The sequence below is a fragment of the Myiozetetes cayanensis genome, unplaced genomic scaffold (genome assembly GCF_022539395.1).
Source record: "Myiozetetes cayanensis isolate MyiCay16 unplaced genomic scaffold, myiCay2020 scf3, whole genome shotgun sequence".
In the NCBI taxonomy this organism is placed as follows: Eukaryota; Metazoa; Chordata; class Aves; order Passeriformes; family Tyrannidae; genus Myiozetetes; species Myiozetetes cayanensis.
The window spans coordinates 32,790,183-32,804,376 of record NW_026087521.1 but is presented as its reverse complement, the minus strand read 5'-3'; the positions used below and the strand labels follow the sequence as shown (position 1 = coordinate 32,804,376).

The window sequence follows — 14,194 nt, the reverse complement described above, 5'->3', positions numbered from 1 at the left end:
TTTCAGAAATAACTCTTCAAGACCCATCTCAAAATGGTGTTTCTTATATTTCTAAGTCATCATCTTCACAAAAAGAGGTTTTGTTGCAATCATCGGGAGAATGGATGATTAGCCTGAAGCTGCAAGTGCAATATTTTGACCTTGCCCACCTCCTTGCACCGAAGATGAGATGTGGTATGAAAGACAGCCAGGGCTGTCTCTGCTTCAGCAGGACAACTGTGTCTGCCCTCTCTCTGGAAGATCAGGCAGAAATAGGGAGGGGTACTTTCAGGGCATCTGGTACTGTGCTGTGCAGACATGCCATTAATTTAAGGTAGGAGGAGATGACCCATCCAATCTGCTTTCAGTTATGCCCTAACACCATTCAGATGCAAGGGGCTTTTGCTCTCATTCCTGCACCCCTGAGTCTCTTCTTGCAAAGGTACCTGATAAAATGCAATACCTCTGCCCTGCTCTGTCTCCATTTCTCATCTAGTATTTGGGAAAAGTTGTCCCTGCCTACCATCCTTACCAGTCCTGTCTGCTGTGAATACAGTCAGGGTGTGTTGAGTCTGTCTCGTTCCTTTTAGTCTTTACTGAGCTGGTGGTGGCCACCATGTTTGCTGCAGTAAGAAGGGGAATTCTTTGTTTGATCTTTTTGACTTGTTAGGTGAGTAATTTTTTTCATCCATTATAGAACACTCATAGCAATCAGAAACACTAAAGGAAAATGAGATTTTCTTTGTTTCATTTAGATTTGCTTGTACTGGTTTAGCTCTAGTAATTGTGGGTAATTAGTTGCTATTTGTGCCAATGTGAGTACCACTCATTCCAGAACTGAGTCTGCTGTTTATAACTTAGAACAAACACATTTATTGGTATTTGACCTGCTGGTCTGTGAATGGACATCTGAATTGAAAATTAATTTGTTCTTTTAAGCAGCTTTGTGCCAGGTCATTTAGAGGCTTACAAATAGGAGGGACAAGACATTTCTCATGCCAGCACGTAAGAGGTAATTGGAGCAGTCTCTCATATAGTTTACAATGATATTTATGAAAATTACCTTTGTGGAATTGCTCTTGCTGCTTGGTTGTAATAAATATTTAAAGGTTTTAAAGTACTGTGTGAGAGGTTTTATGTAATTACTTCACAGTGGTATAAATGAGGTATAACTAATGAACTTACAATAGCGTAGCAGCTCAGGCTGTGGAGCTGTGTTCATTCCTCTCACTAGTCAGTGACAGGAAAATCTTGTTTGCTGTATTATCAGTTTGTTTCCTTATGTTTAAAGGAAATGTTGTCCTAGAAAATGTTGGCTTCTGTGATGAGTGTAGTGACATAGTCTGTGGTAAGTGATCAGCTGGAAAAGTAATATCTCTGGGGATGTAGAAAACTTGTCAGAATGTAAGAGACTTGCACCCTGGGTTTGGTAACGCTGTGGTCTTCCAGAGAACCAACCTGTGGAGCAGATCCTGGATCTGCCTGACTCAATAGCCTACTTACTCCCTGACAGCAGCGCATTAATGAAGGGAAAAAAGAAACAAAAGAAAGAAAAGATAGGATTTTAGAGCTGCAGAGTGCTTATCTGTTACATAATTAGTTCCTTGTGGGAACAATATTCCTCCCATTTGAATTACAATTTACTTTATGGCCTCATGGGTAAGAGTTTACAGCCCTTGGCAATGCTCTTGGGACTCTCTCCTGCTGATATTTACTGTGAGTGTTTGTTGCCCACATAAAAACCATCTCTGAATCCTGTCAAACATAGCATATGCCTGGACATCTCCAAGTGCAGGGAAAGCAAAGTCCTCGGATCTGTCTTCATCCAGCCATGCAGACACAACCTCAGGGGATTTGGAGCCTCAGTGAATGATAGGCACAGACTTGTTTAGAGAACAGTTCCTGGGTGACTGCTGTGATGGAGTGAAGAGGCTGGGGTGGAGCTGGATTTCTTAGCCAGCTGATTTCTTATGGGTATTGTGGCAGATGAGCATTAAGCGGACTCTGAGTGAAGAACAGGTGGTAGGGACACACTGCTGCTTTCCATACATCAGCTCTCTGAAGAGGTGTGAAGACAGAAAAGCATGACTCTTTGCCCATTTCCTTCAACTGCACTTATGCAGGTTTACCCCCTGACCTTGGGAATCTTTTATTTCTCATCCTTTCTCTTGTCCTTTCTTGTTCCCTCTCACTTTCTCTCTCACACTAGCTAGAGATTTATGAGGATGCCGGGGAGCTCCTCCACCTCTGCTGGGCGTGAGAAGATAAGCTGCTCAGACAGCAGCATGATTCCCCCCATCACCATTTCTCCTGCAGTACTTTCACTGATCAATACAGAAAGCTCCAGCAGAAGAAAAAAACCCCATATATTTATTCTTAAAACACAGAAGTTGTATTCCAGCAAGGCTATTCATTAGGAGGAAGTGGATACTTTAAAAGTACTTCAGCAGTTCTCTAATGCTCTCTCTAGAGCTGAATCCCAATTTCACAGCACTGGAGAATAAAACATTCAGTAATGGACTGCTGCTGCTATTCATCTCCAGGTACAAGAGACTCACCCTATCTCCTCTAGTGCCAAGTTGAATACCATTGCTTCAATTCAGCTCTACACAGGAGAGGAATATGTTACTTCACTGCTGCCTTCACCTGTTCCTTTTCCTTTGCTTCATTGTGCTGGTTTTCTTGAGTATTTCACAGTCTGTCTATGAGAGAATTTCTGGTTTATTAAAATTCCTTTTTTTTTATCTTGCCCTTTCCAAACACTCAGCAGCAAAACCCTAACACAATCAAAAGCAATACTCATTCCTTTGTACTCTTTAGATGTGGGGAGCCCTTGTTAATTAGAAAAAGCAGGAAAGCAAAGTTTTCTTGCAGAATGATGGGTGTTTCTCTCTTAAGTTGTGACAATAGCTGAAAAATCCTTGGGAAATATGTTCTTGCCAAAGCTCACTCAGAATCAGGCATGCTGTGAATAAATATTTCAGTTTCTTGCTTTCCACATGGAGTCCTTTTGTTCCTTAGCCCTGCATCTGATTTGGGAACTGAGGAGTACAAGTATGTGTGTTTGGTTTTTCCCCATTAGAAAATAAGATTTCATGTTGCATTACGACAGTAAGGCCAGTGCTTCTTGTTATCCTGCTATTATAGCTCAAGGTTGTTGGTACAGACTAATCTTGGAACGTGCAGACAGTGTGCATGTGTATGTGCAAGCATGTGCGTTGGATTTTGTGCCTTTAGGCTGTTCTCTTATGGCTAAAAGTAAATCATTCATCAAAATTAGTGAGGGCTGGAAATTTTATCACTTGGTACCATTAGTGGCAGGGGTGCATTGCTGCTTACCTTTTGAGTAATCAAGTGTTGATTCATTTGCATTAAAGAAATCTTTCTAGTAGAGCAAATATATCTGTTCCTGGTTCAAAGGAGTTATTTGAATTAAAGGATCAATATTCTAGAAAGAGAACATAATTGGATATTTTTTATTCTCTTATCCCCAGAGACTGAATAAACTCTCTACTGATAGAAATTACCACTTAATAATGCATGCTGTGGTGAAAAGTTCTGGGGTTAGAACAGTCCTAGGTAACTGATAAACTTACACACACAGAGCTTCTGATCAATGGAGTTGTTGTTCTTTCCCATTCCTCAGATGAGATCAGGGCAGATCATTTCTGGTCAAGGATCCTCCTTAGAAAAGGAGATATTGAAATGCAAACACTTCTTATCCTTCCTTGTTTTTGGAAACTACAGAAGTGTGCTTTAGTTCTAGAGGCCTGTGTGTGTGGCTTCATAGAGCCCTGTATCATCTTGGAGGTTGATACTTATAAAATAAAACTTATAAAATATACTTATAAAATACTTAGAAATACTTATAAAATAAAACTTTAAATAAAACACATGCAGACACAATATTGAACTGTTTTTTTTTCTTGTCCGTCTTCTAACTATTCAATTAATTTTTAATTATCTAATAATAGAAAAGTTTGCCTCCACCCAGCTAAATTCAGAACATCTTGGCCATGTGTTGGACTGATGAAGTAAAACATATGACAGTAGCTGTTCACCCATAATGAGATTTCTTTCAGAGGAAATTTCTGAGTACACAGATGTGTTGATGTAGTAACAGCAGGTAAAGCATTAAGGGAAGGACATATCAACACACGTGACAGAGCACTGTCTATGCTCCACTTTTAGTCTCTGACACCCTTCTGCCCCAAGTAGCATGTGGTATTTTTTCAGGACAGAAAAATAACTCCCATAAATCCATTGTCACTCAGCCTAGCACAGGCTGGGAGTTTTGAAGCAACATGAACCTTGGTATTTCACTAAATTAAGCACTTGACAACTCACATTCATGCAGTTTTCATTGAACTTATAAATGTGAAAGAACTGTGGAATTCTGTTAATCTGGCCATATTAACTGTAAGTTTCCTTTTCCAGTTTCAGAATAAAAACAGACAAGTTAGTCTACTTGGCTTAAAGTGTAATTTGGATTTTATATTTCATGCTTCCAAATTACTTTCTTTGTAACAGTTCATCTCTGAAGTAGTTGAGGTATGATTACCTTCAGGTGTGTCAGTGAACAAGCGTGTAGTTTTCAACAAATAGTGTTATTTGGGGTCTTCAATTTTTCAGACTACTCCTAGAAAGCCAATTTGTTAAGACAAGCATGTTTAATACTTTTCTGAAGAGTGGTGAAACCAGGCACCCAGAACAACCAATAACTTTTGGTCAAGTGGTGTCTGTCAAATACCTTTACGTTCTTATTCAGGAGCTGTCACTGAACTGGAAAGAGTTGCTTCGTGGGTATGCCGTGGTTTGTGTTTTTCCTGCCTGCTTCTAAAACACTGGGAAACGTGTCCTGGTAGGTCACAACATTAAATCTGGCAGGTGGCAGGCTGTGAAAACCCACTCTTCTCACAGAGACAAACACTCCCTGGCTGTGTTCTGCCTTTTCCACAGGTACACGCTGGCAGCGCAGGACCTGGTGATGCGAGCCAGGGGAGTGCTGAAGGACCGGGGCTGGCGGATATCCAATGACAGGCTGGGCTCTGGAGACGACATCTCTGTCTACGTCATCCCTTTAATACATGGGAACAAACAGTCATGAAAGTAGCATCAAGAGTGGTTATAGGATGGGAATCCTTTTGGGAAGGGCCTGTAAGAGACGTTATGGTTTTGGTGGTCTGACCAGGACACTTACAACTGATGTAATGCTGGAGGGATATTTTTCTGCCCGAAAGGTAGGGCTCTGCACATCTACTGTACATGATTAAAGGTAACCCTTAAGATTCCAATTTCCCTATAGAAATGGTTTCGGTGCTTAACAGGAACGGGATTTAAATGCTGCTAGCATATTATGGATTCTGTCATCCCTCCAGGTGGGGTGGGGAATTAATTTTTTTCTCAGTTTACCATGTAGCTTGGAAGAGCCATTTCAGTTGTGAAAGTAGAAGTGGGTATCAGAAGCCAAATAGACTCCTGAAATCTACCCCCAAATATTCAGAAGGTGACTTGGGTCACATCTCATTAGAAAAAATAAAAAAAAAAAAAAAATATATATATATACATACATAAGACTCAAGAGTTTTCTTCTTTCAAAAAGTTGTATTCATGACTTATCTATGGACAATTTCAAACTTGTGTAATCCTTTGAGCCCCCATTTTCCTCTCCCATCTCTTCTTCAGTACATACCTCCTGTATTTTAGTAGGAAAACTGAAATTGTTTTCAGTGTGACTATGCCTGTTTACTTCAGCTAAAACAGCCACCTGCAAAATTGTCCAGGAGAAATAGGTCACAGTCCTGTATGGCAGAATTTATTCTGGTGTGAGGAGATATTCATCAAGATTCCTTGTTGTGTGTATACCATGATTATACAGAGCATGCAAACTCAGCTATATGTGATGTTTACCTGGAGGCTGTGGGTTTTTTGGGATCAGAGATTTACATTCATTGAATGATTCTGCCTGCTTTATCCTGTTGAAAGGATTCCTGATCATAAAGTTTTTGCATCAGTTGGGATTTAGTAAATTTGTTTGGGCTCCTGAGTGTATTTTTAGTTGGATTTCTACTTGGAAGTGGTGGTATTGTTCTCATTAGCAATTTGAATACCCGGGTAGTGATCTATTTAAAAGGTGTTCACTTCTTCCTGCCTCACTTATTATTCAGTATACCTTCATCTGCTTGACTTGGGTGATCAGAATGTGACTGCTTATAACTTTCTGTCCTTTTGGCATTGAGAATTGTAGTCAAGGATTACAGTATGACTGTGATAGATTCAAGTCCTTGGCTAGCTTTAGCAGCATTTTCCTTAGCAGTGATAAATCAATTTAAATAAAGAAAATTTGCATAAAACATTATCAAAGTGAAAACAGTAGCCCGGGAGAGAAACAAGTAAGCAAATCTGCAGTGTAACCTTGCTGTCTGGACTTCAAGTAGACAGCTCTCTTACTTCACTAGCAGGAATTTAAGAAAAAAACAAAATTAGAAAATTCCAGCATATAGGAAGGTATATTGGCTGGGGAGCCAACTTCCACCTAATTTGTCCCCAGACCACATTCATGTGGAGCTGTTCATCTGGTTTATACTTGTTTGACAGGAAAAAAGGCAGGAGCTGATGTAATTGAACAGCACTGACGAGGGAGCTTACAAATGTTGTGTAAGTAGAAGGAAGATGCTGTGCACTTTGTAGACTTTATTCTGAACAGGTGTGGCCCAGGGCTTGCCCCTTTTGTAGTTTATGATGTTCTGTGTAAACACGACGCAGCTGAGTGCTATGTAGCTGCTCAGATGCTGTATTTGATTGCATCCGGAAGTACATGTGCAACAGTTTGGTGGAATTAAACTACTCTTGCTCTAAATCTCTAGACCCAGAAGGAGTTTCAGGATGAAAGCAGCCAATGCGGTGTGTGTAACGGCTCAAACATGCAGCAAGCTGCTTGATTTTAGCCTGAAAACTGTTCCATGAGTTCCCCAGTGCCTGCATGTGATAAAGCTGTGCAGAACACAGATATTTTATATTCTAGAGCTTCAGCATAAATCAATGGCATATCTGATTATGTGTTGTCATGCTTTATCTTTTCTTTCCTTATTTTTTTTTCTCTTTACCTCTTTCTCTGTGTGCATCTGAGTGAAAAGAGAGGTTTGGAATCTAGAATATTTTTTCCCATAGGCCCTCATATGTTTCAAAGTTTAAGCAAGAGAACTTCTCGCACTTTTTTTTGGCCTAATAAACTCGTAAACCTGCTTTTCATGCTCTATATAACTCCTGTTGTCTCTTCGCAAATGCAGTTGTATAGATGTCCAGCAATTCAGATCCTCTTTCATAAAGAAACTAGTGCTGGCAAATCTGGTGAAACCGTCTGAACAGCAAAGAAGCTGGTGCTTACTGGTACCAACTACAAGCCTGAGTCAAATATTTCAGTGCTTATGCACTGTTGGTCTTCATTATTTGGTAACATGGTGTCAACACACATACTAGTCTTTATAAAATCACTGAGTACAATGTGGTGGAAATAGATTTCCTGTGTAGCATTTGCCAAAATTTAAAAGTGAAACAACTTCTCATTCAGGAGTGTTTTTTAAATGCACCCCTGAAGAGAGGGGTTAGCAGATTGCATGACTTGGTGGGAAGCAAACTGATAGGTGACTTCTCAGACCATGATCTGGCAGGTCCTGGTGAAATCAGCTGGCACAGTGTTTGTTGTTCATCTGACAACATCAGTCAGATGACTTCTCTGCAGTGGCTGGGCCCAGGTTGAGTTGCGTTCACTGTCAACCTCTATCCTGGAAAGGGCAGAAGTGCAGTATCAACAGTTAGTGTCAATTAGCATCAATTAATGAATTCTGAGAACTTCAATAAAAGGTTTCAGTATATGACTGAAACTATGCTGTGATGCTTTTCATTTTGCTTTTTTACGAAGTATCTCTTATACGTTTAGGTGCTTGTCTCCCTGGAGTGTCTGGTGTATCTGACCTGCTGCATTAGTACTTGGGCTTTCACTTCTATCTGCTTTCAGTAGGAGCTTCTTACATCCCCTGCACTGGGGTCAGTGCTCTGCTTCAAGGCATGGTATAAATACATATACACACCACAGCCTCACAGAAATAGCAGGAGGGAGTAATTTAATGGGGAGGTATTGTGCAAGAAGCAAGAATAATTAAAAGCATTTCCAATTCTCTTTGTAGGCTGAATTATTTTATGAGTTGCAGCATTAGAAACTACTGATGGCAGGGAGGATCCATGGTGCAAAATACCATTTTTCAGATAGGCGCAGATGAGTGCCGCATTCAGACTTGCAGTGCTCCAGGGCTCAGTGAAGCTCACGAGTTAGGAGCAGACAGCTCATGTCCTCAAACTGGAGCAAGTTAGGCATCAATTCCAAATTTTAGATCCTTGGCATGTTATTTTAGTTACTGCCTGATGCCAGCAGTGCTGGGTTTTGCCAGGCAAGTTCCCTTGGTATCCAAAAACTCTTTAAGCCTTAGCAGCAAGGAACCTCAGTCCAGAGTTACATCTGCATTCATATTGCTATTGCACAGTGATGAACCTTGTCTGTGCATGGGTATTGCAAGTTCTTATCCCTCCTTGGATAATGGCAAGGAAAGGCGCTAATAATAGAGTGCCAGTTAGCTGCTAGTGCAGAGTAACACTATTTTCTGGTGCCTAGTCCAGTCCCACTCCTAGAAACTCAAAACCAAGAAGCTTCTATCATTCTCCTGTGAATACTGTTGCAAAAGATAGTACAGACATTTTGAACACTTTTCTCTTGCACTACAGCCTAAAATTTTGTTTGTTTAATTTGTTGAAGAAGGTGGTTAGAAATTTCGTTTACACGTTCTTATGTGAGGCACACAACCATCCTTTGGTATGTTAAGGCAATAATGCTTCCTTCATGAACACAAAAGCATATTGTCCAAGATGTTTAGTGGCCTCATGATGGAGACAGAGAGAATTTTGTTAAAAAATTCTAAAAACCAACAGGGCTAACAAGCTAATGGAAGAGTGGTCAGAGTTATCCTGTTATCAGTAGATTTCCATTTACAGTTACTTCCATATTAAAGTACGATGAGAGGTCTGTGAGGTACTGTTGACTCTGTGCCTCCAGGATGTTTGGGCAGATTTTGACTCTGAACTTCTGCTGAGTTTTTGAAGAACACTACATGCTCTGAGCAAATCTGCTGTGTTTCTTCCAGCCTCAGTTGTTTTGCTTTTATTTTATGTTTTACGTACAAATACTTTCAACAGTTTTGTATCAAACATGAATGGCAAACTTTGTGGAATTGTTGTTTTTCCCGAACATTTTAGGTGTGTAAACAGTTTTCCTCCATGTGTCTTAGATGAAGATTCAGTGATGTGGCTGCTACAGAGAGAGTGACCAAATGATGCTGTAACTGTGCTGCTGTATTTCTACCTGTGATGTACTTGAAGGAGGATGCTCTTGTCCACCTCCATGCTCATTTTGCTTTTTTTTTTTTTTAACCATTGCTGTTGGTGTTCTTTCATAGGTGTCTTGATTTTATTTCTTTTTAATAGCTGCCACATTTTTCTTTCCTTCATTGGACAATTCATCTTACGATCTGTACAACTGTCTGGGGTTTATAAGTCCTGAAGAAAGGAGGACCTGCTGAAGGAAGATGTTTTGGACCAATGTACTTCTGCTTTGTGACTGTGAAATGTACATCTTTTTGTAACCTAAGAACAAAAAATGTTTAGTAAAGGGATATATTTTGTGTTTTTTGAAACTTTTCAGTGCAATGAACAAAGGAGGAGGATACTGAAGAAGTGTATGTGCAAAGTTTTAAAATAAAATTTTAAATTATATATTATATATATCCATCTAGATCTGTAATCATTATTATTCTGCCTTTGTCATGAAGATTTCCTAAGTCTCTTTATGTGTATTACTAATTGTGCAATATAGACAAGTAGCATGCTCTACTTTACAAGGGAATGGATGATTCACTAACAAAAGGTCTCACTCTTGAGTTAATGAAGTAAATTCCTGTGAGGTGCATTAGCCTATGGGTTGATTGGGAAGAGTTAGGATAGCTGTGAGAGCTGTGTGCTGCCACTGGATTATGATTCATTGCTCAGACTGCCAGTTGCCATGTTCTGACTCAATGAAGAGCTGTACAAAGTGATCAGCTACCAGCTCTCTGAGGCACTGGGTGTAATATTGGAAATGATAACATAGTTGGAATAAGTTTTCCCATCCCCAGTTCCTTAGGAATCGCTGTCTTAAATTGTGTTCTGAGTTTATGTTCAAGCAAATCCAAGGATGAATTCACAGATTCCACTGAAGCAAGCGTTCATGATTATTTAGTAACCAAAGATGTTTTCAAAGGTACTGAAGATGCAGGAACTAACACCGACCTTGCACTGTACCAGCACAGCCATGGACATTGCCCACCTGGGTTGCCAGCAAGAGAATGAGAGCTGGGCAGGTATCTACTTGTTATATTTTGAAAGACTGCATTGTAGCACAAGCAATTCTCCTGTTTCTTATTTCACCTCGCACTTAGTAGGAACGCAGTGTGGCCAACAGGTCTAGGGAAGTGATTCTTCACCTCTGCTCAGCACTGGTGAGGCCACACCTGCAGTGCTGTGTCCAGTTCTGGGTCCCTCAGTTCAGGAAGGATATTGAGGTGCTGGAGCAGGTCTAGAGAAGAGCAACCAGGCTGGTGAAGGGACTTGAACACAAGTCCTATAAGAAGTGGCTGAGGGAGCTGGGGTTGTTTAGCCTGGAGAAGAGGAGGCTCAGGGGTGACCTCATCGCTCTCTACAACTACCTGAAAGGAGGTTGTAGCCAGGTGGGCATCAGTCTCTTCTCCCAGGCAACCAGCAGTAGGACAAGAGGGCAGGGGCTTAAGCTGTGCCAGGGGAGGTTTAGGTCAGATATTAGGAAGAAATTCTTTACAGAGAGAGGAATTGGACATTGGAATGGGCTGCCCAGGGAAGTGGTGAATTCTCCATCCCTGGAGGTTTTTAAGATGAGATTGGATGTGGCACTGAGTGCCACGGTCTAGTAACTGAGGTGATAGTGGATCAAGAGTTGGACTTGATGATCTCAGAGGTCTCTTCCAACCCGGCTATTTCTATGATTCTATGATTCTGTGATTCTGTGATCTGTTCTAGCACTACTCCAGTTTTTAAAGTGTTGCACATGCCCATTGTATTCACTGAGCATAATGGAGAGTGCAGAGAGAAGCAATGTCTCACTTTCCCTCTGGTTCTTCTCACTCTCCCATTAAGTCCTACAGTTCATTGCTACAGTCCAACCACAGTGTCAAGCTTAAAATTTCTGTGCAAATAAAACTTCAGCACAGCTTTACCTGGCTTGCTGGTGTCAGCTGAATAATAAGTGCCGATAGCACGAAGTGATAGGGAACTATTGTACATCAGCTGAACCTAAAGGACCCTGCTCTAATCATCCTCTTGCTTTTACATTTCCTATGCCCTAAATTCTGTAAGCTTGTAAGTCAAGTAAAGCTTGTTATTTTAATTTTTTTTAGGTAATCAATGCAAATCTTCAGATTTGGACATCAGTTTCTTTAATTTGTGTAGGCAATAAATTGGTCTTTTGCCAAACAGTACGTTCATAGTATCCTGCCTAATGTACATAGTTGACATAAGGGAACAATCCAAGTAGTTAATCGTATTTTGTACAGTTTCTGTAAAACTGAGGCCAGAAATTTTGTCTTCTCAATGTATCCTGGTAGAGAGATGTACCTTCACAAGAAGTTGACTTCTTTATGCTATTACACTGCAGCTTTTACGGATTTCAGAGTTTCTCTTATGCTTTCCAGGAGGGCTTATATAAACCAAAGTTTTTGCACATCCTGTTCTTGTTAGGAGGAAGGATGAAGGCTTTTTTTTTAAAATCCTCCACTTTGCAAAACCAAGGATACCATAACCTTTTGGAGACGTAAAATGATTTGGGGGGAAGTTGTGTTTTGAGGGTGAGGTTATTGAAAAGGAGTTTGATCAAGATACACAAAATGTGTCTACAGGTTGATAAAAGACACATGATTCGGAGACTCTTAATAATTTAATGACAATTAGTCATAAATTTGAAGCTGCAGAAATAGTCCACAGCACTCTGCCACAAAATACTAAGGGGAGAGGGAGGTGGTTGCAGTAGAAAAAAGTAATTAAATTTTTAATGCAGTTAATTTAAGACTGATTATTCAGATGTGCAGAGAGATGAGATCTCTGAACCTTCATGAATTTGAGGCCGCCTAAGATTAGAATTACATCCTTTTTCTTTGGTGTTTTAGTGCTTAATTTCTTGGCTTCTAAGGAGTCAAAATGTCCCTCATCTTTACCCCGCAGGCATTTATTCCTTTAAGCAATAAAAATAATCCCTTATGGCATTCCTCTGTCAAGACAACCAGCTGTACTGGTTTGGCATTGTCTCTGTGCTTCACAGTCATCCCTGGAGTTACCAGTCTGTTGGTTGGGTGTTCTGCCTGTCTGTGGTAATTTGAGGCCTTTCCCAGACTGTACTCCAACAGAGTATCTTCCTGGTTCATTTATGCTATTGGTGGTCATTTTCCTTCCTTTCCTCACTCTGCCCCTCTCTGATTTAAAACATTTTGGAGCAGTTAACTGCTGTTTGAGATGTGCTGCTGAGTCCTTGGCCGTCCACCTCCTCTCACCACTTGCTTCCTACAGGTGCTGACACTGACAGCATCACCAGCAGTGCAGGAATTACTAGTAGCTAAATGGAAGACTCATAGAAAGGGAAAGGGTGTCTTTGTTAACCTAACATTGCTCATTACCTCCAAATTAAAACTTACATGCAAGTAATATTTAAATTCTCCTATTTGGAAGAGGAAACTTTAATGGTTTTTAAGTTGATTTTAGTGGGTTCAACTTTCTGAGACATTGTTACCCCAGTTCTTCGACTCAGTTATTATCTGGGGAAATTTTGCAAGGAACTTTTCCTTGGCAAATTAAGAGCTGTCTGGAAGATCCAGAGGTTATCACACAAGCTCAGATACAACATTTAGCTTCTCATATGATAGTTGTTGCTTATTTCTGTAATTGCTGCAACTTTTCAGGGACTAAGCAAAGAAACTTGAATCTTTGCTATTTTTGCTTTAGGAAGGTAAGATTTAAGAATATGGAAATACTGCAAGATATCTTTGACTAAAATTACAAGAAAAGATACTGTTTTCCCATGAGAGTTACTGCAGAAGACAAATGACTAGGCAGTCACCTCATCAAGTAGCACAAATTGTTCCTAAACAAAGACCATTTCTCTGCCCAGTATAATAAAGCTCAGGGATGTAAAAGCAGCTGACACCCTTGCAGTCATTTCAGTCTGTTCAGAATTTAGACTGACTCTGCCCATCCAGGTCTCATAAATGTGTATCAGTTTAATTTTTAAACACAGCCCTCCACAGCAGATGTGGGCTGAGGCAGCTGCTTCAGGGTAGGGTGCAGTGTCACAGCACATACTGGGATGAGAAAGGGGAGACAAGAAGCCAAATCGAGTTGCAGTTCTCCAGGATCTAAAAGCAGGCAAACCAGTTATTTAAACAGGTAATTGCCAAAGAATGTACAAAGAGCAGGGAATTGCTGCAGTCGCAAGCAGTTTAAGCCTTGATTCTGAAGAATCCTCTCATATGCACATTGTGCCTGTTTACTTTCATTCCTGGGTTGGTACGGCAGCTAATTGCACCAAATGTCTTATTTCTTAGCATCCACCAGCTTCCCCTAGAGCTTTGTCAGCCAAATGTCAACAGCAACTCATCTAGCTGAGATCAAGGTACTCCATGAACAAGCTCCTAATACAAAGTTCTTATGCTGCATTTTCTGAGGATTGTGTTCACTGTGCTCCCAATTAAAAAAATAAATTTACTTTGCTGGTCTTTGTGCCCTCTCTTAGTGCTTGTTTTTCACCAGCCCTCATGCAATTGAATTTTACATCTGGGAATCTAGAATATGTTAGAAGAGCTGGAACATCATTCTTACTCCCTCTCTGCTTGAGCACCAGCATAGAAGCAGTTTAAATGAGCCAGACAAGAATCAAAACACAAGCTTCACTAAGTTTCATGTCCAGACATAAAAGTATTCTATGAATAGGAAAAATATAAAACACAATGCTCAGACAGTAAATCTTTCTGTGGTAACATTTTTCTAAGAAGGGTGTTTTAGGGAAGGTCTGTTTAGTGCCAATAAAGAAAAAGGAAGGAGAGGGAAAAAAAAG

The 14,194-nt window shown here is 40.3% G+C and overlaps 1 protein-coding gene across 1 annotated transcript in view; it reads left to right on the top strand.

Moving 5' to 3' along the window:
* The window catches only part of PPM1H (protein phosphatase, Mg2+/Mn2+ dependent 1H), a 130,554-nt gene extending 120,746 nt beyond the window's left edge, over positions 1-9,808 (top strand). The window contains exon 10 of the mRNA XM_050323813.1: positions 4,939-9,808. Within this exon, the coding sequence (XP_050179770.1) occupies positions 4,939-5,086 (148 nt within the window). The 3' untranslated portion in view covers positions 5,087-9,808. The remainder of the gene's footprint in view (positions 1-4,938) is intronic.
* Positions 9,809-14,194: the final 4,386 nt, after the last annotated feature.